The sequence below is a fragment of the Mytilus trossulus genome, chromosome 6, assembly GCF_036588685.1.
Source record: "Mytilus trossulus isolate FHL-02 chromosome 6, PNRI_Mtr1.1.1.hap1, whole genome shotgun sequence".
NCBI lineage: Eukaryota > Metazoa > Mollusca > Bivalvia > Mytilida > Mytilidae > Mytilus > Mytilus trossulus.
Window position 1 is genome coordinate 38,409,199 of NC_086378.1, and position 26,958 is coordinate 38,436,156.

The following is a 26,958-nucleotide window of genomic DNA, read 5'->3' on the forward strand; positions in this document are numbered from 1 at the left end:
CCCTCGATCAATCTGTTATGATCAGAATAATTTGTGATGTGTCATGAAAAATGAATGTTAATTAGCTCGACGGCTGTACGTCTGAAAAAAATCTCGATTTAATCAATTATATACTAATTTCGCAATCAAGTTGACGGCCTCAGAACACAATTATTCGGGAAAAATACAATGCATTTGTTTTATTAAAGTCAAATTGAATTAAAAAAAAAAATGCACCGCTTCAAACATGAAATAAATTTAACTGCTAAAATGCTTGAAGACCATTTATATTCTAATAAAATATGCTTGCCCCAGGACAATCCATCAGTGCTTTTTCTTTTGAAAGCCCTATTGACATGCCAATGGTAGGATTTTAATCTTGAATAAATGACGAAGGCTAATTTCAACCCAACTTTCATTTTGACCAAATCTCTACTTTCATTTTCAACAATATTTTTTTTCCACATATGTTTTACTTATTTTAATATTTATGCAACTGAAAGGACCACTTAAATTGTTAACATTTCAAAGATAACAGTAGACAGATTACCTAGGAAGAAATGCCCCATATGATAATTAGGAACCATATTCCAGGTTTTTCCAGATAGATTCATGGTATATTGCAATCTTGGATTGTACAATCACAGTACTGTACGAAATCGGTCTAGTTATGCCCAAATTTGCAAATTCTGAGACATATTTGCATTTTTTTTTGTTAGAATGTTTATTTCTATAAAGAAAACTTTGTGATTTATTGTATTATCCAAAATATTTAAACAAATATAAAAAAAAAAAAAAAAATCATTTTCCCCCAAAAAAGTCATTTAAGGGGAGATAACTCTTTAGGTAAAAAAATTATATTGGACTAATAGGATTTTTTTTTACTTATAGCTGAAACAAGTTTGGTGACACCATTTTTTCTTTTTTTTTCTCTTAAAACATATAAATCCTATCTTCTCACAATTTATTTCAATATTCTATCTCGTAGATTTTTTTATGTACATTATAAATGTGTTTTTTCATGAACAATCTAAACAAATTTAGGCAATTTTCAAAGACTCATAGCTTAAAAAATAGCACGGTGACCCATACTTTTTATGATCATTTTTGAAAAAGCATAGATCTAGTAAAATCCGGGCTTTATATTTTGGCAAATTTGAAGAAAGTTATGTCTATACCTATGATCTACCTTAACTGAAAATTGTTTGTAAATTTTGATAATTTGATAACGTACAGTGTTTGCTAGCTAAAATGAATTTACGTTCAGTGGCAATTATTTCATTAATATATACTTATCCATATAATAAATTCAGGAAATAGTGGTCATTTCTAACATTGGTTTCAGCAGGGAAAGTCAATTCTAGTATATAACTATCCCTGGGTTCAATGAATGATTCTTTTTTGGAATAAAAACCTCGCGAAAAAAGATTCTGTGATTTACAAAAAAAAGGTATCGTGGCGTTATAAAACGTACGCTTTTTGAAAAGCAAATACTTTATGTTTATTTGTTTACTTTTCAAAAAATGTGGAGTTGCCTCCCTTGTCAATGATGCTAGAAATAGTTCCCTTTTTCATTTACTATGGTTAAAGTAGCTTTTGTGTTTAATTCTGAACTTATTAATTGAAGAAGTAAATGGCACTGATATAACCAAACTGAAATAGAAATAATAAGAGCTGCGAACGAATATCAAAAATATAGTTGACATATCACCTTGGAATCAAAATGGCCGCCTGTCAAAATTTCGGAAATGTAACCTGAAGAGAATTGTTTTTAAGAATATGTAATTTGACAGTGTAAGTTTACCATATAGATCTTTTCAAGAATGTTGATATGTATCGTCTTAATATGAAAACTTGCGAATGCATGTTTATGACCAGAAAAGAGAAGAAGTGTACAAACATTATCAACTTTTCAAGTGTCAAATAAATCCTGGAAAATTATTTATAATCACTTTATAATATTATGAGTTTATATTAAATGTAATTCAAATCGACAAGTGAGACAAATACATGAAATACCTGACGAAATAACGCTCCTTTCATAAGGACAGTAGTCTCAGCACAATATACTTGTTTATTCGAAAAAAAGAAAAGATATATGTACATGTAGAACAGAAACTACTTACTTAAAGATACTTAAAGATGTTTTCCGGTACAGGATCCTCACGGCTCCTCTTCACCAGACTCATATATTAGGTCATTATTATTACTGTTACTGCTGCTTCCGGTTATAACTGCGCGGTAATCAGAATAATATAGTTCCTCATTTTTCCAATGATTGTCTAGTCTGTTTTTAAAGGCATTAACAGACGGTGCCTTAACCACTTTTTCTGGTAGTTTGTTCCAGGTTTTAGCTATTCTCACCGTAAAGCTATTTTTCCTTAGATTAGTATTAAACCTTTGGTGCATGATTTTAATACTGTTTGTTCTTGTACTGTGTCTATTCTCTGTACGTGACATTAATTTAAGGAAAGTACTAGTTTCCGGGTCATATTTATTGTGTATAATCTTATAAGTCTCAATCATGTCCCCTCTTATTCTTCTGTACGCTAGTGTTGGTAATTTTAATTTCTTTAGTCTTTCTTCGTAGCTTAGGTTTTTAAGTCCAGGTATTTGTTTCGTAGCTCTCTTTTGAACACTTTCAATTTTATCGATATATTTTTTCTTAAAAGGTGCCCATACTGAACTAGCGTAATCTAGATGTGTTCTTACAAGTGTTTTATATAATGGAATAAAGATTTCTGCATTTAGATTTTTGAAAGATCTTCTTAATGCCGCAAAGATTGAATTTGCTTTGTTTACTTTCTCACATATATGCTTTTCAAAGGATAATTCTTCATCAATGACTACCCCTATATCCTTCTCTTCTTTGCATCTGCTTATTTCTTTTCCTAGTAGATTATATTTTTCAATCTCTTGTTTTGATTTTTTGCTGATATTTATATGTTTACATTTTTCTGGATGAAACTTGAGTAACCATGTATCACTCCATTTTTCTAGTTTGTCTAAATCCTTTTGTAATGTTTCGTGGTCTCTGTCTTCCTTTATTATTCTAAAAATTTTTGTATCATCAGCAAATAAGTAAGCATCTGAGTTAACTCCTTCCGGTAAGTCATTGATGTAGAGTACAAACAAGAGTGGTCCTAGAACTGAGCCTTGTGGTATACCTGAGGTTACTTCCTTCCATTCCGATGCTTCACCATTTATTGAGACTCTTTGTTGTCTATTTGAAAGAAAATCTCTTATCCAATCTAGTATTGGGTTTTTTATTCCATAATTTTCGATTTTCTTTAGCAGCCTTTTGTGTGGAACTTTATCAAATGCTTTCATGAAGTCTGTATATACACAATCTACCTCATATCCGTCGTCTATCGCCTCTGTCCATATGTCAATTACCTCTAGTAATTGCAATGATTATTTCTGATTAATTCTGATTCATGTTCGCCCTACAGCTAGTGATCCCTAATCTACTGGCAAAGTACCTGCACGCTATGATACCTATTAAACATGTTTGCTCAGGGTCCATATGCCCTGATTATTTCAAATTAGACAATTGGTCTATTTCCAGTATCTGACTGTACTTAAAAACAAACAAACATCATAGAGTCAGTGGTACTACTCCTGTCATATGCATTGCTATCATTAATCCATCAAACAAAGACAAATATTACAAAAATATGTAAGAATTATTATGTCATTGAACAATTCTAAAAGTCTAACCTACTGATCATCATGAGACTGAGGATTTAAATTATAATTGAATTCACTGATTTTGTAACTCTAAGACTTCAAAATTACAGTACATCATTCACTCTATTCTCAACTGACTTCTGATGAATCTGGTTTTCCCTGAATTCTGATTCATGTTCGCCCTACAGCTAGTGATCCCTAATCTACTGGCAAAGTACCTGCACGCTATGATACCTATTAAACATGTTTGCTCAGGGTCCATATGCCCTGATTTTTATTTTATTCTTATTTTAGTCTACAATGGTCTACTTTCATATTGTTTATTATTTAAACAGAATACATTTTTACATGTACATGTAGGTTTAATAAGATTGTAAATGCACATGTGTTGCAACCATACAACTAGAAGAGGGGCAAAAGATCCAAAAGGGATCCTAGTTGTAAACAAATTGCCCTCTTTGGAGATTACACAAAATTCAACAACAGTAACAGCCTCCACTGCAACATCAAATAAAATAGAGATTATTTCAAATTAGACAATTGGTCTATTTCCAGTATCTGACTGTACTTAAAAACAAACAAACATCATAGAGTCAGTGGTACTACTCCTGTCATATGCATTGCTATCATTAATCCATCAAACAAAGACAAATATTACAAAAATATGTAAGAATTATTATGTCATTGAACAATTCTAAAATGCTTCAAAAATAAACCATCAACTTTTAAATATTTCCATGAGTTTTCATATAACTAACTAACTAACTAATTTTATTCAGTATAAAATCCAGTACAAAAGGATCATCGCTGAAACATGTGAACACATATAAAAAAACAAAAAAACATATACAAAACAAAACAACAATAAAATATAACAGCCAACAATTTTGACACGTATAACAAGCAAGAGACAGAACTCAAACTTCAATATTATGCAATTATTCCCACTGATGAATGTCTAATCAAAATACATTTGTCTATATATATATGGACCATAATTTGCTATTGGGCTCCGTTTCCTATAACTATAGAAAAGTGATAAAATGTGAATTACTGTAAGAAAAGTTGCAACTACATCTAAAGATGCCATTATTTTTATCAACATACAAGTGTATGCTACACTTCCCTAGAAAAAAATTTAAAATATACGAATTTCAAAGATTCTACAACCGTATTTTTGTGTCGTTTCTCGCGTTATTTATTGCTTCCGAAGAGCATAACGCTGACTGATTTATAGATAATCGTCACCGGCAAATTCGTAACTTTTGCTTTCAAATAACAAAGAACATCGACCAATAAGAATAGTGAGAAGAAAATGCCGAGAACTATAAGTATTTATGTAGCAGATGTAAGAACAGTGGCGTGATTTTTGTGTCCGATTTCATAACACAATTTTTAGATGATGTAATCTGCTTTGTTGTAATAGAATTCTTAAAAACAATATGCAAATATGAACTCTCGCGAGATGTTCAAACAGGTAAATCCGAGATGATTTACATTCTTGTTTTGATCTTCGTAATAATTAAGTAAGAAAATTACGTTGCCGTTATGCGTTACATTTCACACGAAACAGAAGTCCAGTTATTTATTAAAATTGTTTTTGTCCTCAAGTTCTAACCATTTCCGGTCATACGTGAAACATGTGACTAACATGTGATCACGCCATTACGGCCGGATGTACGAAATACTAGGTCTAAACATTGTTTTTGTTTCCAACGGGATGTTAGCAAACATAATCTGTAGACTTGTTTCGTCTTGTTTAAAAGGGGAAAATACAATTGTCAAAGAGATTGCGCCGGTGGTCTGTTATTTTTCCTATGTGCATAATGTTACATACGATCCTGTGTGAAAATAAATGCCCAATGACTTGACAAAATCGATTTCATATTTGACAGACGTTAGAACACACTTCGTTTCCCGATAATGACGTGAAGAGTCCTTGGAAAAATCAATCGAAATTACGTTTCTTATCATTGTACCAATGCTCGTTGGATTGATTTAACTTCAGCAGTAAATATTACTGGATATTTTAGGTGAATAAATATAATTTAATAAAAAATACATGTTAATATACCGTTACACTTGGAATGTACAAAGTTGGAATCCTGTCACAGTTTTTAATTAATATTTTTTATTCATGTTCTGCAAACACTTATCAGAAACGCAATAAATTTGTCAAAGGAGAAGTAAACTTTTAGCATGCATGACTTGAAAGGAAGTACTTTATTGATTTTAGCCCACTAAAGTAGGTTAAAATGTGGAAACCCTGTAGATGGTGTACAGGTCACAAGTATCACATTGTGTCTATTTTAAAGATTTTAATTCCAAGTTAAAGGATTTTTCTTTACTGGATTTAAAGAATGTTACATTGCCAATGATTTGGAATAAATTGTATATATTGTTATTTGGATGGAGAGTTGTCTCATTGGCACTCACACCACATCTTCCTATATCTATTAACTGGAAAATCAAAATCAAATATAAATACATTTTTTTTGCTTAAACATCATGATTCAACGATTATGGTATCCTGTATCAATGGAGAAAATATGGAAAATTCTGAATAAATTGTACTAATAGTTTTCAAAACAAGCACATATTTAGGAGTTTTATAATACTGTTACATTTAAGATGGATTTTTAGAAAAAGTATACTGTTCAGATTATTTTAAGCAGATTTTGCAATAAAATAAAACTAAAATAATGCTTTCGGTTTCTTATGGTTTCCTGTCAGGTTTAAAAAAAACTTTAATATAACATTGAAAATAGATTTTAAATATTAACATGAAGCAAGTAACACTAGTAATGGTGTTTATTTATGCCTTTTGAATTATATTGTGCAAAATAAAGAAAATAAAGATTGGTTTCCTGTTTGGTTTCATGTCATGTAAACGGTGAATCAAAATGTATTATTTTTTTCTCGAAAAACTCAATTGTTCCATTCATACTATTCTAACACCAACACAACCCACTAAATAAAAGTTAAAATTTTAGAACTTATAAAAAAGGATACAAAAAGAAACCAAAGGCCGAATACCAAATTATGGTCCATATATAAGAAATCTGGTGAGAACATCAGTCTCCGAACAGTTCATTAAATATTTAAATTTATCATAATTATCTAAATTGCAAAAACATGGTATAATATTAACAATGTCATCATAAAACTTTTCTCTCTCCTCGTGATAGAGTACAACGTTGCATTCACATATAAAATGAAACTCATCTTCAATTTTGTTATCCATACAATGTTTACATATTCTTTGATCCAAAGGCGTTTTATTATATCTGTCTTTTTCAATGTGTAAATTGTGGTTAGAAATTCTTAATTTACATAATTGTCTAATACTGTATATTGTTTTGGGATATTTAACTTTGTATAAGTCTCAGGTTTATATTCCTCTTTTAACTTGTAATATGTGCGTAATTTGTTTTCATTTTCACCTGTCAAACATGAGAAAAAATAATTTCCAGATCTTTCTTGTAATATCTTTTTCACTGCAGATATGAGTTTTCCTTCTGACAAAGTTCCTTTATTATTCCAAACATGGTCAAAATGAATTAATTTTAGAAACTCAAAAATGTGTTTATTGAAGGTACATGGAAAGGTACAATCAACTTCTTCGATTGACTTATATGCTAATTTTGAAAAATTCAAAAGAGGGTCTTTATACAAATATAGCCAGTATTTAAGAGATTGTAAAATAACAAATATAGAGATAGGATAACGACCAAGTTCTGCCATACTGGCAGTATTAGAAGAATATTTCGTGGCACCAAGTACATATTTACAATATCGATTATATATATTATATATATACAATATACATGATACTTGATATATATATCTGCATATGTTTTTTAAACTTTAATGCCCTTAATATTGATATTGAGAGAACGAAACCAGGGCAAATGATTTTAGGGCGATCTCCCACAGTGTGAAGATCTATCATGTAATTAGGGGGAATTGACCTGAATTCACTACTAAGAAACGACTGATCATGCTGTTGCGTAAGTCCTTGTCAACACAATCATTGGAATTTATTTAAGACACAACTCATAATCACTGTATAACATTTATTTTTACTCTAATTTCAAATTACAAATCTTTTTCTTTTAAACAAAATACAACTCCGTTTCTCCGTTGAAGATATGCCACGTGAATAAATTACATAAATAATAGACAATTAACGGAGTTATGAATACAATGAACGGATCTGTAAATTACATAATAATAAGTATGGAGCACATTGAAAATGAAAAGAATATAAATCGCGGTTCGCGACACATGCTGATGTAAAAAACACTTTTGATAAATTATAGGCCCCATTTACACTGGCAACAAAATTGAATCCATCTTTATTTGAATCGATCACAAAAAAACCAGTTCGCCTTTACATTGCACAATCAAGATTGATCGAGATCGATCTTATTTAATCCTGTGAGTTTACACTACAGCATAATAAGAACCGATCTGACCTTTATTTTCCTATCTAAATATAACAAGCACCTAAAAAAAAGATTGATCTTTTCAAATCCACCTCTAGAGGTAGGCTTTTTAAGTCTGATTAAAGATCGATCTTACCCATTTACACTGGACCAAAGATTGATCTTAAAAAAGATCGTTCTTAGTAAAGATCTATCTTTTTTTGTCAGTGTAAACAGGGGTCTTAGGTGGATAGTATATACTTCAAATAAAATGTTCTTACATTCGAACAAAATATAGGTTTGACCATTGTAGTTGTAAATAAGTGACCACATGTACATGTACAGTTGTCTTTAAACTTGTCTGATTATTTATTCAAACTGGTCTGAGAAGTCTTATATATATATATATATTACTAACTAGTAACTGCATTACTGGTTAAACCTGTTGTAAAAAGTGGTTCAATATGTATTTTCCTTTTATGCAAGTTTTCAATATGTTACTGTATAATACTGTATTCATAAATATATAGTCTACAACAGTACAGGACAGAGAAACGTTATAACCTGGAAGTTAATTATTGCATACTGTGCATGCTTTAGCCTGTACAATTAGATACAGTCCTGGTTGAACCTATCTGTCCCCTAAATACATATTACATGTAGATAAATTTGAAAAGTTTCAAATTTAACACTGGCATTAGCTACATTTTTGTGTTTTTATAGAATTATGTAGATTGGCAAGTTGTAAAACCATGAATATGGGTACAGGGTTCTCACTAGGAATTTTTCATGGTGAGTCCAATTTGGTACCCACAGTACACATGTATTTTATTCAAATGATTCTGAATATTTTACATCTTTAAAAAAAACTATTAGAAAATGTCTTCTAGATCTTTAATGCACCTGATTATTCTATTTATCATGCAAAAAAAACATTAATTTATATATACAGAAAAAAATCAATATAAGAGATCATTAACCTACTTGTAACAGTCTTGTTTACAGTAAAATCTGTGTTTACCTATCATATTGAGTTAGCCTTGATTAACTCCAGATCAACATCTTCTCACAACATATTATATGAAGAAAAAAAATATTGATCCCTCTTCACTGTCTTGTAGTATTGTTTAATTCACCTGGAAAATTGTTTGTAAGTTACAGCAGATGGTTGTAACAAGGGATTTTATTCTTTTTTCTAAAAGTGTAACAATGTTCAAAAAGTATCTCAAAATGAATAAGTTGTAACTTACTGGGTTTTGTTTATCAGAAACACTTATTTAACAGGTTAGTTGGTTAGTTTTTTTTTTTATATCTATACATGTTATTTGTAAGTCATTTAAGGTGGTACCCAACACTTTAGCATAAATTAATTTGGCTAGTTTAATTTCATAAAATTTTGTCAAAGTATTTACTTTGACCCTTTAACAAATGTATAAAAATTTCAAAAACTTTGAACCAACTGTTTTGTCAGAAAAATTACACTGGTTATATTGCAGTTTGACAAACACCAATTTTGATCATTGAGAAGCTTAATATTCCTTTTACAACACAATGTAATTAAAATGTTAAGCTGACTTTACAGAGTTATCTCCCTGTAGTGTTAGGTACCACCTTAAGTTGTAATAAGTACATGTAAATAACATGATGTGACCCGTCAATGTATTCATCATGTTAATACCATGTTGAGCAGATATTTTTTTAACGATATTTAAATCTTTCCCTGCACTTATTAAAACTTCATGATCATGGGTGAGGGTTATTAAGGTAAATAAACTCATCATAGATACCAGGATTAGAATTTTGTATGCAGGATACACCTTTCGTCAATAAGTTATAAATAAAAAAGGCCAAAGAAAGTAAGAAGTTGATGATCATTAAGGACCTATTAAATTCGAAAGGTTATGCCAAATACAGCTCAGGTTATCTGTTCCTGGTGGTGAAAATCCTTAGAAATTAAAAAAAATGAAGTTTTTTAAACAGTTTATTTATAAGTATGAACATACAATGTATCCATGTCAACACAGAAGTGCATGCTGACTACTGGGTTCAATAGGTTGGGGATATCGCCAGCAGGATTTCTAGACTACTATTTGGCAGTAAAAACCATGGATGCTTAATATATAAATAAGGATTTATGTTTTGCTATATATGTAGGATCTATATTAGCAGTTAGGGATTCACACTTGGTTGGAATGGGGTGGCTAAATATAATGTCTTTGGTAACCTATAAAGTTGTCCATGCTCTGCATTTAAAGAAACCTTGGAATAAATCTTTGAGGGATCTTTGAGTGGCCAATTGCAGGACATTTTATTCATGCACTTATCTTACATTATCTTTTTTCAGTGGCTGTCAATTTTTTTATGCCCCTGTCATAAAGGAGGGGACATTAAGTTTTACCCTTGTCTTTTTGTACGTACGTCCAAAATTGGTTTCGGTTCTCTAACTTAAGTTAGCCTCAAGTTCAACCAAATATTATGAAATTTATACACAATGCTTATGAGCACAAAACACAGATCAAGTTTTGGTGGGGTGACTATACCCATTCTCTAGTTATGCCTCTCTGTAAATGGCAAAATTGCAAAATTTTTAGTTTCCTTTCTGTAACTTAAGTTTGCCCAAATAAACATTATGAAACCTTTACACAATACTTATTACCACAAAACTCAGATCAAGTTTAAATTTGGGTAGTGTCTTTTTTAATGTTCTTGAGTTACATGTATGTCCCTTTATAATGTTATATGCAAGCAGGGGCATTATCTGTGTCCATGGGGACACATTCTCCATTTATTTGTTCTTCAAGTTCATCCCATCTTTCCTACTCTGCTGATTTAAAGGAAAAGATTCTGAATGAACATTGTTAACTTCAATGTTCACTTGTCATGCATAATGACTTTTTTTAATATGATGACTTTAAACAGAAAACTGATATGGAAATTGCAAAATAAATACAGGTTCTAAATTATTTATTAAAGAAAGTTATATTTTTTGTTAACAGATTACAGAAGGACAAGATGCCTCATCCAGATACAGAATACCATCACCATTTCAGGGTGAATGGCTGGAGTTGTCCTTTCCATCCTCTACAGTTTGTAGCATGGTTTGCTGTCTTATATTATACTATAGTATATTTCACCACCATGGTTCCAGCCTTACCAACAAACTGGCAACCAGCAGGATATATTGTATCCTTTTAAACTGATCACTGAAGTTTATATATTTGGAAGATTTACATATATGATATACATCTGTGTCAAAATCTTGATTTTTTTTACATAGGCGGTAATGGTAAGGCCATGGGAAAATAATTGATGGTTTCCCCTAACCCGACCAGGTCATTTTTTAACCGCCGGGTCATTAAATTTTATTGCAAAAAAAAAAAAAAAAAATTATAAAAAAAAAAAAAAATCTTTTTTTTCGCAGAGACAACTTAAAGTGTTGAAAATATATATGCAAGTTTATTGTTCCAATATAGAAACAAAACATAGATATAAAATTATGCATGATAACAAAAAAAAAAAAAAAAAAAAAAAAAAATATTCTGCCTGCCGGGTCTTTAAAATTTTCCCATGTTAGGGGAAACCAACAATTAATTTTCCATGGCCTAACGTTTTTTCCTGTAGCTCAGTCCATATCGTAAACTTGGAAATGTATGATAGCAAGTTTCGAAGCTGTTACATTTTCACACATGTGGTTAAATTTTTCGGGGTATGAAGTGAGATTACTTATTCCGTAAATTAGCAAACACTGAACATCCTTTTGTGATACCGCTCCTTGAAGTAAAATATCCCATTTAAACACAATAAGTTATTTGAAAATTTAATACTTTGTGAACACATTCAATAGCTCCATAGTTTTTACACATTTATTCTATGTTCCATTACTTTCCTAATCACCACAAATAATTAAGTTCAGTCATTTGTTAAAAATAGAAACATGTCCAATATCACTACACAGAGATTTTTTCTTTACACTGATTTTTGAGTTCCTCATTTCGAGGCGCATTAGGGATGTTGTCCCATCTGATTTAAAAATCTGATTTTAATATGAGATAGATGGTACAATATACATAGTATTACATCACAATTACTGTTCAATACATCAGTAATAGTATGATATATCAGACAGTCTTGAGAGGAGCAAATTGCCAATATGTTAGTTATTTAATGAGTCAAGGCTGACTGGCTCATGATCAGCAGCTTGCAAGTGCCAGTTGGACTATTGGCATTATATTATATATAAAAAAATGTATTAAAAAGGGTTAGATTCAAGATTTTCCTTAACAATTACCAGGTGACTGGGCTTGCTTTAGTTGCACATGCAGTGTCTCATATTGTTGCCAGTACTATCAACCCTGCTGATGTAGCAGTTATACAGAAAAACAGTAAACAGCCAGCCAAATTTGACAGACGGAAACATAAACATGTTATAGAAAACATGCATTGTTATATTTGTGAAGTTGATGTGTAAGTTAATATTATTCGTTTGTACATTGAAGATCTTTGTAATTGTTCTTGATTGTTTGTTGATGTTAAACAACACTGTAGTACACCATGCTATATTGTGGCCTCAGACAGGATAACTTACAATCCTAGTCATAGTCAATAGAGATTCCAAGAGCAGGTTTCAAACTCATAACCTCTGTGTTGTCAGGCTATAGTTACCATTTTGAATTTTCAACATGTGAATAGCTTTACTATTGTGTGTATGTATCTTTTGGGGTCTTCGTTTTGTCAAAACTATTTTATACATGAATAGATTCATCATAAGATTTAGTTGGTCTTTTTATCTACCAAGAGTTCTAAGAATTTTGTAATGAATTTGATTTTAATATTATCAACTATGGCAGGTTATTATAATGTTTAAAACCTATATTATTTTCAGAGGTGCTAAATCTAAGCATTGTAGTGCATGTAATAAGTGCGTGACGAACTTTGACCATCACTGCAAATGGTTAAACAACTGTGTTGGTGGACGTAATTATAAGTAAGTAACTACTGAATATGAGAATAGCAAATTTATCACAACTTTGTTTATTTGAATATATGATTTAATAAACAGTTTGCATCTTAACAAGTGCAACTTTTGCAGATTTATTGATTTTTATCTAGTAAATAATTATTATGCATATGAATACATTGTATCTGTTTCTGAGCAAGGATGTTGCAATGGCTTAAGATCCAGGGGACAAAGTGGGAAATTGTGGGTTAATCTATGTATTCAAATTTTGTCTGTCAGAAGGCTAATATGTATTATTATTTACAGTTTTTAATTAAAATATTGAATGAAAATCAAACAAAACAGCCAAAGTTATAAATTGCCATGCTGTGACTAAACCTTTGAAAACCGATACATTTTGTTATTTTTTTCAGTTGGTTTCTGGCTGTACTTGTTACTGGGATCATAGGTGTGGTACTGGTCTTCCTTGTTTGTATGGTAGAGTTTATTGCATACTTCACAGATGAAGATGATGGAGAAATACTGCTGCCTTATATAGGTAACAAATTATAGTTTTAATAATGAAAAAAAACATGAATAAGTATGTAAAGAAAATAAACCAAGCACAAAATATTCTTTAGATGATATTTCCCATATGTTATTACGTTAGTTCTAATGAGAAAGAATGGCAAAAGATACCAAAGGGATATTTTAAATAATGAGACAAAAAAAAAACCTGATGCCATGGTGAAAAAAAAACAAAAAGTGATGAAACAAAAAGGAACAGTATGCAAAACACAATATAGAAAACTAATCACTGAGCAACATGATCCTCCTCCCTCCCCCCTGCAAAAAAAAACCCAACTCAAAACAATGTGACTTTAGATGCTGTGGTATAGCTAAGACTGCACATGAAGCTTACATAATATAGATAATCAAGCATCAATATTTCCCTAAATACTAATGCAAAAGTTTGTCTTGATTGGTTTGAACCACTGTGTTACCTATTTTTATTGATTAAGCTATATGTAATAAGGGATCTACAGATTTAAGTAATTATTTGAAGAAAAAAAATCTTATAGACTTGTTGTTAAAATATGACAGGCTCTTAGATAGTTTACTTATTTCACCCATTTTATTAAATGTAATGTATAAATCATTGATTTATGTTTTCTTTATATTTACAGATTACAAAGTAATGTTGCAATTAAGTAAGTACAGAAAAATAAATAGTTTTATAATAAATCTTTATTGCCATATTTTATAATTTAATACTTGTTACAAATACAAATCCTAAACAACACAAATAAATAAACTAAAATAAATTGATTACATTTAGGTACCATGGTGTGTTCTTGTTTGAATATGTTGTTGGTTTGATATGAACCTCAATTTAAAAATAGGAAGAATATTTGTAAATTACTTTTATTCAAAATTTTAAAAATACATCAGATAATTCAAAGTTAAGGAGGCTCGCGGGTATAAGATTTTCAGAAAAAAATCAAACATTCATTTTTCTTTACAAATTTTATTAAGTACCTTAAGTAGTTGTAACTTTATCTTATGGTACAATAATGTTCCAAAAAAAATCAATACATGTTGGCCCCAGGTGACTGTTAAAATTTAGATATCATTGAAAAAGCTCCAAATTATCTCCCTTTGGTGCAAAAATGCCAATTTTTGGGCTAAAAAATAAAATATCTTTTTTAACTCATCGGTGACCTATATTTTTTATTGTTGTTTTCGAAAAGGCTGTACATAAACTGAATAATTGTAAAATTTAAACAATTTCTGTAATTTAGTTCTTTTTTAATTTCGATATTACCAATATTTCTCCTATTAGTTCAACAGAAAAAAAGGACATTCACAAAAAAGTAATCTTTTTTCGAAGGCAGATTGTGAGCGTAAATGCACGGTGACCCCATTTTTTTATTTCATTTTTCCATTAGGTATAAGATAAAGTTAATTTATAGAAAAATATAGAGAAATCCTATATTAAATAAAAAAAAATGATTTAGACCCACGAGCCCCCTTAAGGTGGTATGGGTGTCTTTCGCCATCTTGGATTGTAAAAAACAGAGAATCTAAGGTCCATATTTTCTATCAAATTAGCAAAATTTGATGCAAGAATGCAGATATTTCATGTGTTTTTACTTTAAAAGATCCAATTTATAAGAATATAACTTATAAATATAAATATATGTACAAGTAAAAATTACTTTTGGTTGTTTTTAAATATTTTAAAATTGTCATTTTAAGGGGAGGTAACTCTAAAACAGTGCATTTTCTGTTGGATTGTTCATGAAATTTTCCTACTTTGTATTTTAGCCGGAAAAAACGTACGGTGACCCTATCTTTTCTTTTGATATTATCAAAGCATTGTTTGAAAGCTATATTTTCCTAATTTATTTTACAATTCTATCATTTTGTTTAGTTTCTATTCACAAAATGGTGTTTTTTCCTGTATAATCCATACTAAATGTGTCATTTTGTCACGACCCGTAGCTTGAAAAAATGCACGGTGACCTATCATTTTTATAATATTTTTTAACATGTATCAATAGATACTACATTTTGGCAAAGTATGAACAAATTCTATCATTTTTATTTTAGACTCCCATACCACCTTAAGGATGTCTGCTGGTCATGTTTTTGAATTCTTGTCATATTTTCGATTTTCTCAGGTTTTATCCATCTAAATGTATTATTTTTTTTTTTACACGACACCCCACTTTTGTCTTCATAAATCTGTTCAATAGATCATTTAAGATTTAGTATTCTGGCGGCATGAAATCCTTGTTATTTTTTCTTGGTTTAAAGGGTAAAAAACAATTCCAATGTTAACAAATAGTAAAGTCTGAAGAAAGCCCTTTTCCCGCCATTTTCTAAATGTCTCGTATTTTGAAAACTACACACGAGACTAATGATTTTATTACTTTATTTTGTTTAAATATCAATGTTGTTTTCATTTTAAGCAACCACATGAAATCCTTGTTATTTTAAATTAGAGCAGCAGACATCCTTAAGGATGATAAATCTTTAAAAAAAATAGACTGAGATTAAGGTTTGTTATTTGGTACATAAAAAGTTTACATGATGACCTCCAAATATCTGTTTCTGGTATGAGTTGATGTATACACAATGTCTCTATTTTAATCACTTTTACAAAAAAGAAAACCTAAATTAAACTGCCAACCTATTTAAAGAGACCTTAAAAATCTAAAGATTTGTTTGAAGCAGCTTAATGTTAATAGCAGAATCGATTTTTTTGTTTTAAATAAATATAGTTTTTGAAACTAATTTAATCTGTATTGATTGGTAGGTATTAATTGTCGGAAGTTTGAGAAACTTTGTTTATCTCATTATGGTCAAGTAGAAATATTGATTTTAATTTTCTTTCCAGATCCCAATTTGACATCAGCATCACCAGGTTAGCTATATAGTTTATCATGTTTATTATAGATTGTATTAATTAAACAACAGAAACTGTGTTTTCTAATTGTATGAACAAGATTGCAATGTTCTAGATATCTCCTTGAAAACTCAATTAAGAAAATTGGCTATAAATTTGTAATCCTGTTAAATATAAATAATAGATGAATAATACATACACATAATGTTATTTTATTTCTGTATATGCATTAAGCTATTTGATGTTAAACATATTCTTAATTTGAGTTATACATGTTATATAGCAAAACTGGTATTGAAATATTTTTTAAGATAGTAAAGACATGAGAATGTACATAATTGTCAACATCATTTAACAGTAACAGTGACATGCCTTTTAATCACATTTTGATATATTAATAAATCTTTGCTCCAATATTAAAAAATTGAAACAACAATTTATATATTTCATGCATCTGAAGGGCTTTTTTGGATTAACCTTCATCAGGAACACTCAAAGCAGAAAACTGTGGATTCATTAATATTCATTGGATACCAATTTTCGTGGATTTCGTGGGGACAGGGGAACCACTAATTTAAGTGTTCAACGAAATACAGATTTTCTAAAGGAATGTATGCACAAATTGACAAAACAACGAATATGCAAGTTTTCATCAATCCACGAAAATTAGTACCCACGAAAATAAATGAATCCACAGTATTTAAAAGCCAAGGATGTATAAGAGTTGTAACAGCTGAAGAACTATATAACCAGAAAGCAACAAAGACAACATGTTTTAAATTACTGATAAGAATGTCAACCACAGACAACACATAAACACAATCATTTTTTGATTTTTTTTTAGCCTTAATCTTGAGAACCAATTTTAAAAAGGCTAAAAAAGTGGCAAAACCATTTTGCCAACAAGATATGATTGACTGATCAGTTTTTTTTGCTGGAAACATCATAATTAAGAAAAGTTAATCTTATAAAACTACCATTTTTATTAGCAGTCTCCAAGTGATACATTGTATTGAATTTGACTATTTTAATGTTTACACAATTTTTGCAAATAAAGAAAAAGCTTCTCTGAAAATTATGTTTTGTAGCTTTTCTAGATAACAAATCACATTTTAAATTATTTTGTTTACTTTCAGAGTTTAAGATTATGCACATACCAATAAAAGAGAAAGCAGGATGGCTAGCCTTGTTGGGAATAACAGCAATACTTCTATTACTATCTTTAGCATTACTCATCCATCTGTTTGCCTTCCATTGCTATCTAAGTGAGTTTGTGCTCTATTAACAAAGCATAAAAATAAGTGAACGGGGAGATTTAATTTTAATTTAGATTGGGATTGATCATGAACTGAAACTTTTTTTGACTTCTTTAACAAAAAAACTGTTTAATTTAGCTGATCCACTTCATATTAAAAGTAACTTTGCCTTCTATTTGCATACAATTTTTTTAGCAGGATTGTTACATATGAAGATATCATCCATTGTTATACTATTGATCTGACAAGTAATAATTTTAGGCCACGGTTTTTTAATTTTTTGGTTTACGGATTTTCTCCATGAAAAAGTCGGGTCGGTCGGTCGGGAAAAAAAAGAAAAAAAAAGATCTTTCAAGACAGAAAACATATGCAAAATAAAAATATATTTCACCTTTCTAATAATACGTTTGTCATACTATTTTTTCATCGTTCTTAAATTTTAGTTTGATGAAATATTATTGCTCAGCTGTAAACATCGCATGACATTGTCTAATAATTTCCCGTAAAAAAAGGGGGGGGTACACTGACAAAGACGAAATTAAATCGTCATTTCACAAACAAGAAAAACAGATTCACGTCAGTTATTTGACTTAGCTTTTAATCAAAACTTGGTGAAAAATAATAAGCATGAAAACTGATAAAGAAAAAACACTTCTGTTAGTGATTAATGCATTTCATTTCATAAAAAAGGATATTTTAATTATTTTTCAGGGATAATGCATTTGTTATGGTCGGCGAGAATATAAAAAAGCCTGAAAATTTGATTTGATTTTTATTTTGGAAATCAGCAAAATCGGGTCGGTGGGATCCAACAAATTAAAAAATCCTGGCCTTAGTTTGTTTATATTACTTTTTATCTGAGAATGAAACCATGAATGTAACTCAGATTTGTTCTATATTACAAACAAAGCACATCACAATTTGCTTTGTTCAATGCGTTTGTACAACAAATGACATTTTTAAACATTTTTCTTTTGTATTTTACAGTGTACAATAAGATGACAACTTATGATTACATTGTAAAACAGAGAGAAAAAGAGGTTGAAGCAGTCAAACCACCTGTGTCTACTGGTAGACGAAAACGAGTTCCTGTAAGCATGGTAAGCCTAATGTTGTAATATTTCAAAAGGATTGTACATTTTGGTAATCATAGTTTTATCATGTCTAAATGCTGATGTCTTAATGTAGTATTTGAAAATACAAGTTGAAATTACCTTTTTTTGGGAACAAAATGTAATGGATATGATAAAATCAATAATATATGTAGGCTTTCTATATTTTTAACTATTTTAAGGACGCCTCCGGGTGTGGGAATTTCTCACTACATTGAAGACGTGTTGGTGACCTTCTGCTATTGTTTTTTTTATATTTTTTGGTCGGGTTGTTGTCTCTTTGACACATTCCCCATTTCCATTCTCAATTTTAACTAAAAAGAGAAAAAAAGTCCATGTTCATGACAAAAAAAATTGAAAGATTGGATTTACATGTTGCTCCAACATGGTCAAATCTGACCTGCGACCGTTCCTCTGCCTCGTCTTTTCTTCGTACCATTACATTTTATAATGTTGGGGGAATCTAAGTAGGCCCTTGACATGTCATGTTAGCAAAAGAAACTAATACAACTATATGTACAAAGAAATAAGATATATCGTATTAGAATTAATTTAACTTTGAACAAAATTCTTACTATTCAACATTGTCTAAATTATTAGAAACAACATTTCACTTCTTTTTAAAGTAACAAATTTCTTCCTTTGTTTTCAGATGAACAGAGTAGGACCAAGAGGTTCAAGAAAAATTGTCAAGTATGTAAATGCATCAATTAAGTGGGTGTAACTAGAAAACTGTTTTGATTTTTTTATCACAGCTTTACAAGTTAGTTTGTTTGATGCACTCTAGTATAGTCCTTATTGTGACAAAATGAAAATTGATAAACAGAAACAACAATTTTCAAACATACATTACTTATTCTTGAATTACGATTGGAATGAAGTAAAACATAAAACATAGTACACAAAAGTGGATGCTAAAATATATTGAAGAGGGAGACAAAGAACAGACAGATTTTTGAGCAATTTATATACTGGAGAATTCTTTTTATGTAAAAAAAAATATGTTATGGTAGTACATTGTAATATCACTAAAAAATAGTAAGACTGTACAAGAAAGACTATCGTTTGATGCGATTACTCCCTGTTTTATATAGAATAAAATTAATAGATGACTTTTTATTAAAACTAAAAGTGAAACACTAATATATATATATATATGGCGATTTGGTGTCACGATATCACAGTAGCATGGGTTCGAATCCCGGCGAGGGAAGAACCAAAAATTTGCGAAAGCAAATTTACAGATCTAACATTGTTGGGTTGATGTTTAGACGAGTTGTATATATATATATATATATATATACTATTTGTCACTTGCTATTTAAAAAAAATGACTATCATGCTATAATAGAGGATTCTGTTGTAAAAGGAAACATATTTTTTTATAGAAAAGGTTCAGAAGAAAAAGAATATAAACACAGAGATGAAGGAGAAACCTCAGGAGAGACCCCACCTCCTACAACCAGTCCAATGAGACAGAATGAAAACAATAATAATGTATGTGAAAAGTCTCCTTTATAGCTGCAAAGTTAAACACTGAATAGATAGTTATTCCAATTCACTAAGTTGTGATGAATAGATAGTTTATTATATTCTCTTATCTCAAAATTATACCCTAGCTCCAAAAGAGGGGATGTATACTGTTTACCTCTTTCCCCGCGAAATCTTCTCATTTTTTTTCAGCAAAAACTACAAATCAGAGTTTCCTAGAATTTGTAATCAAGTTTTCATGTAAATATGCTATTTTGTGTAATGCAGTTTCGGATTCAGTCCTCAACTTCCTGTTGACCTAAACATATATTCTATCACATAATTGCCCTGTTTGAATTTCTATCACATTTCTAAGGAACTAAAAATAAGACTGTTGTGATTTTTTTGTCTGGTTTTATGTGAACATTCTTTTCAGTGTGAAGTGTAGCCAGATTCATTGCTTACTTTTTCAAATCCTTGCCTAAAACAGCCACCTTCCAAACTGGAAGTAACCAGATAAGCTACTGAATCAAAACAGACTGAAATACAATTCCAAATAAATCTCATGTTTATGCATATTTACACAGAGTAACTGTGAAATTTTTTGTTATCTTTGTTGGTATGTTTGTTCTTTGTAATAGTTTGTGGTATTTAAATATGATGTAAAAGGCTTTCTTGTTCTATGATTTTACCATTGACATGCAGAAAGGGTTTTTGTGTAGCTTCTATGAAGTTGAAAAGCAAGATTCGTTCAATGTCAATGGCGCCTGTGTCAACAATGTATTAGTTTGTGAGGTCAGTTTGAAGGGAACCATTACTGCTAATGGTATGTCAGTAACATTTGTTATACGCTTGTATTAGCATTAGCATATCTGATTACCATGGAAATTATTTAGCCCTGTCCCTTTAGATGGCCTTTCAACTGAATAATTTGTTAAGTTGACATGTATTAGTTTGAGATGATGTCAGTATATGGGAAACCATTAGTGGCCAATGATATTTTTTAGGCAAATGTTTTTGCATTTCTTTTCCATGAGTCTTTTTCAGTATTTTCCTTTCTAATATTTGCAGGCAGATAAAATTTACAGAGATGGAAGTATAAGAAAAAAGCCACATGCTCATATTGACAACGAAGTCGGAGCTAAAAAAATCAAAAGAAAAAAGAAAAAATCCTACAAAGCCCCAACACACAGAAGTTCAGATGATGAGACAGACAGAAAGATTTCTACAATTGGTAATGTCATTATTCTATATACAGTATATGCTTATAGTTCACAAAATATAACTAAAGCTAAACATTTTTTAATACATTTATAGATTTTATTATACTGTCAAATGAAACCAGTTATATGGAAGTGAATAGCGGTTTTAAATTGTGTCAACAGTTTGGTATTTTATCTAGTTTAAACAACATTAACAGATAAATGTGTTGCTCAATTCAAAGATAAATTGGTTGATTTTAGATTTTGGTAGTGAACATTTAAATTTGTACATGTAACCAGTTGCATTTACATGTATTCCATTCATGATACATTAATGTTAAAGTATGAATGAAAATTTCAAATTTGTTTTTATTTTTTTACAGATAATCCTCAATTCTATACAACTGCTCAGAATGTTGAATTGGAATTGCCAATTCATAGTCCAATAAAAGTATCACCACCCCCACTTGTTCCTGTGAAAGCTGTTGGTGCATCACAGGAATATAATTCGGATTCAGCAGAATCGTTACACGAAGTTAAACCTCGACAGAGGCCATTAGCATTTAGAAATTCATCACAGAAGAATATTGCAAAAGGTTCTGACAGTCCAGATTCTGGAATTATTTCACAAGACTCTTTACGAAGAAGTAAAAAACCAAAACGTAAAAAATCAAAAACAAGGAATACAGATGAAGATTTGAATGCTACAACTTTATTGACTGTAAATTCAAATGCCACATATAATATGGATGGTAGTTTGGATTATACTAATGGTATGCCTGTAACTCCAGTTGTGTTAAAACTCAGACAGCATAGAGATCTGCCAAAACTAGAATCGCCTCCACCAGAAGTGCCACGATTAGACTTAGGTCCCTTGACTGCAAGTTCTTTAGACAATTTGTCATATAGACCTCCTAGTTCACTAAGGTCAGATGATACTTACCTAACAGCAAGATATCCAGATTATTATAATAACAATAATTTGACTTCTTCACAGAAACTTTCTCAGGTGCCAGAAATGATTGGTTTGGATACTGAGCTGTAGCTAATGTACAAGTGATTTTTTTTGGGACCAAATTGTTTGCATACCTTTTCAGATGATTGTAATGTGTGCTAGAGTATTAGAAGCCATGTTGATCCATGTTTCCATTTAATTTTCTCTACTTTAGTATAGTTATACATGTATTATAAATATAACTTATATACATTTCCTGCAACTTTAGTTTGCACTTACTTGTAAATTTAAGCTTAAATTTGTATTTTTTCACTGCACTCTTTTGCATCATGGTAGGTAAAAAAAAACTTCTTCAGTAGATTTATTACTTTTGTTGGAAACATTTCATTAGATTTCTCTAAAAACCAGAAATTTATGAACTACAAATTACAAATCTTTGTCATACTGACAATATATTTTTCAGTTTTTTCATAACAACTGCTCAATTTTGCAAACTATTCTGATGATTCGATAAAATTTTGATAAAATACATTTTTTCAAACAATGTTATTTTCATGTTATCAAACTTAAGTGATACATATTTTTATTTCTTTTATGTTAATTTAAATTAATAAATATTGAGTGAGATTTTATTTTTATTTCTATTCTTTGTAAGAATCTTGCAATATAAGTTGTACAAGTATTATACTGGGAAGGCAATTATATTTTTATGCTGAGCTGATTTTGTCCTTGTCCTAAGTCTGAATGGTACTTGGTTTTTGTAGGTTAGGTAAATTTGGAAATACAGTAATTTTTTAAAAGTGATGGTGCCTGAAATAATCATTCAGTTATTTCCATTAAGGGACAGTTTACATAGTTTTAAATGGTTTTTTTTTCTTGACAAATTACTTTTATGAATTAAGTTGACACATTTTTTTTATCATTTTGTTTGACTGCTACTTAATTTTTGCCAAGGTTAGCCTTGAAGAATCCTTTTTGAAAACAAGTTACAAAGATAAAAGTCAAAATCAGAAGTTAACATTCTGTTCTATTTCATTACAGAAAGGACTATGTTAGTGCAGAGTATTTCATATGATGTACAAATTTCTATTGCTGTTATAAGAATGTGAGAAATTATGCAGTAAAGATGCCAAATTTATACTTAAAATATAAGACATATGACGTGTAATTTATTGTGTGAATGAGAAAGTGCTGAAAAGGAGGAGGTGTGCTATAAAGCCCGACTTGGCTGACAAACAAATCATATAAAAAATAGGTGGTTAATTCGTAAAGATAGTTGATATGTATGTGCAAAGTTCAAACTGTAAGGAAAATCAAATTGAATTTTCACTGAGTTTTTTGTAGTTTTGTAGTTGAAATATAGCATAAAGTTTTTTGTTCTCCAAAAATGTTTTAAAAATTGCATATTTTGACACAAATTTGTGAAAAACGTAAATATCAAGCACATAAAAGTACCAAATAATTTAAATGAGACTGTGATAAGAGATGTTTGTTTCTATAAACAATTTAAACATGTTGGTTAGTTTTATTTGGTATTGGCACATGGTCCAAAAATAGATTGAATCGTAAAACGACTATGCATTTTTCTGAGAGAAAAAAATTGTGTAATAGGGCCGTTATTCATTTGAAACTTTGAATTAAAAGTTTGCCAAAGTAGAAATAGCAATCTTTTTTTCAGAGAATTGATGGAAAAAAAGATGTTTTTATTTTGTTACCAAACAAAGTGCTTTTGTTGTGCTGGACACAATACTCAAATGACATTCATGTATATATTTAATTCTGTAATGTCCTGGTTTGACATGATCATAAAGAGTTGGATTTTTACATCAAAACAAAATATGAGTAAAACAAAATAAATAATTTTAACCCTTGAGACAGGTCTTAAGGTTAAATTCTAAAAATGTCTTTAGTCAGTTATCTAATTTTTATCTACATCCGTCCATTTTAAAATATTGCACAATTTGTATAATATAAAGTGCTTTTTCCAATATAGTATGTATTTTGTTTTTAATTATTGTTCTCATTAGTATTTAGCATTTTTGTTGGTTGACATTCCATCATTCCATTTCATTTCATTTTAATGCATCCTTTATTTCATTTTAATTGGTATGAAATAATTCTGTAATCTAATATTTTGATAATCTTGCAACTCCATCCGGCAAGTGTTAAGGCTACTGTTTTAGGCGGTTAAGTTATAAAACTGTTCTCAGTACAGAATACAAAATTATGCTCAAATCACGAAATCCAGTACTTTGACTGTCATCTCCATTGTAATTTTCAAGTGCATTCTTTGGCAAAGTCACCAAGAGCCTGACAAACAAGTTATAAATTAAATCTGTTAAAGTACCCAAAGAACTTTTTTTTTGTCCCTCACAAAATCATGACCACATTTCATATATCTAGTATTTAGCATATACTTGACAGAAATCATGCATGGTTTCGTAGCAGTTTTATAGGATTTTGGTCATTTTTATTGAACAGCAAAATTGCGGGTGCCTACAATGTTTAGCTAATGTAAGCCCTTTTCAAAATGTATGTATTAATACCTAACTTTAGCCTTATTTAAAATATTTGAAGTCAACATCACTTCTATCAGATTTGTCAGATGGACATCTTGGAATGTTCTGTTCTGCAAGAGTGATGCTTATTTTATCAGTAATAACAGTCTAACTAATCTGTCTCATTATGAAGCATCCCACATCTTATTTTTAAATCATGTGTTGAAAACTTGTATAGAAGTTTTTTTTCTCCCATGTATTGATCCCAAACTACAATAGCAGAATTTTTTACTAAGCACAATTCTGAACAACACATTTTCATTTTTATAGCAAGTATTAGAATTGGCAGGTACTTTTATTTAGTATTATTTCTCTTTTAAAGTCTACTATCATAGTATTTTGTTAAGTTTTATTTATAACAAAGTTGTTGTGATAATGTTTTGTGATGTTTATTTTTACAATGGATCTGTGATTTTCATCAGTTGCATGTTATGCAAAATTGTTATTACATTTTGGATCATTGAAATACTATTCTAATAAATGGATTTTTTTTTAACATATTTGTGTTATGCATTATTTAAGTGTGTGTTACTTTTGTATGTCTGCTACCTGGTATATAAAATTATCATCCTGTATAGGTCTTATGATAAAGCTTGGTGTACCTTTATCTGTTGATGTTTCTAAAATTCCTCTTTTCAATAGTGGACCTTACAAAAAAGATCATGCCTTTTAAATAAAAGAATGTTTCAACACAACAAAAACAAAATGACTTGGACATGCAAAAAAAAACAAAACCAAACTTGCAGACTATAATTTGGACAATGAGTCAATTACCTTTCTAAAGTTATGCCCCTCTGTAACTTGGAAAATTGCATTTTTTTTTGTTTTGTTTCTGCACTATATCTTCAGTTAACGTTATCCAAATTTTTATGAATGTTCTAAATTATTTATTGGATTTCCCATTGCAAATAATTGGACTTCACAATTGCTTTAACCTCAAAAGCTTATTGTTAAAACTAAGATGGGTTGCCTTCGCCCATTTGTTTTACTTTTAGTGTTTCCAAAAGATTTAAATTTTGTAAGGAATACCTTTAACACAGTGTAAAGAAATAGATGAAATCAGTTGCTGCCATGGAAAAATCTTTCTAGTGCATCTTTGGTGTCTCTGATAAGAGATTTATGCTCACCCAATATGATAAACTATTACACCTGTTATAAGGGCCCCGCCCTATAGTGATCAGTCTGTCCCTCCGTCCGTCTGTCTGTCCGTCTGTAACACTTTCGTGTCCGCTCCATATCTAGAGAACCATAATGATTTCATACTTTATACTTTACATGTATATTAACCACCACCAGAGGGCGTGTCATGATGTATGTACAACTTCCTAGGTCAAAGGTCAAGGTAAAAAAACTTTGGTTTCAGTTGACAACCCTGTATCCTGTGGTGAAGATCGTGTCTGCTCCATATCTAGATAACCGTTATGATTTCAAAGTTTATACTTGTCATCCATTTTAACCACCACCAGAGGGCGTGTCATGATGTATGTACAACTTCCTAGGTCAAAGGTCAACGTCAAAAAAACTTTGGTTTCAGTTGACAACCCTGTGTTCTGTTGTGAAGATTGTGTCCGCTCTATATCTTGAGAACTGTATGATTTCAAATATTATACTTGACATCCATTTTAACCAACACCAGAGGGTGTGTCATGATGTATGTACAACTTTCTAGGTCAAAGGTCACAGTCAAAAACTTTGGTTTCAGTTGACAACCCTGTGTTCTTTGGTGAAGATTGTGTCTGCTCCATATCTAGATAACTGTTATGATTTTATGCTTAATACTTAACATGATTATTAACCAACACCCAAGGGTGTGTCATGATGTATGTACAACTTCCTAGGTCAAAGGTCAAGGTCAAAAAATTATGTTTCAGTTGACAACCCCGTGTCCTGTGGTGAAGATTGTGTCCGCTCCATATCTAGATAACCGTTATGATTTCAAAGTTTATACTTGTCATCCATTT

At 30.3% G+C, this 26,958-nt stretch overlaps 1 protein-coding gene across 1 annotated transcript; it reads left to right on the top strand.

Annotated features, from left to right (window-relative positions):
• The first annotated feature begins 1,514 nt into the window (after positions 1–1,514).
• On the top strand, positions 1,515–25,490 carry LOC134721302 (palmitoyltransferase ZDHHC1-like). The gene is made up of 13 exons (XM_063584189.1): positions 1,515–1,773; positions 11,093–11,279; positions 12,388–12,560; positions 12,979–13,080; positions 13,467–13,591; positions 14,220–14,243; positions 16,436–16,462; positions 17,581–17,709; positions 18,688–18,800; positions 19,465–19,505; positions 20,201–20,309; positions 21,354–21,516; positions 21,868–25,490. The coding sequence occupies exons 2-13, from the start codon at positions 11,109–11,111 to the stop codon at positions 22,527–22,529; spliced, it is 1,839 nt and encodes a 612-aa protein (XP_063440259.1). The 5' UTR covers positions 1,515–1,773; positions 11,093–11,108; the 3' UTR covers positions 22,530–25,490.
• Positions 25,491–26,958: the final 1,468 nt, after the last annotated feature.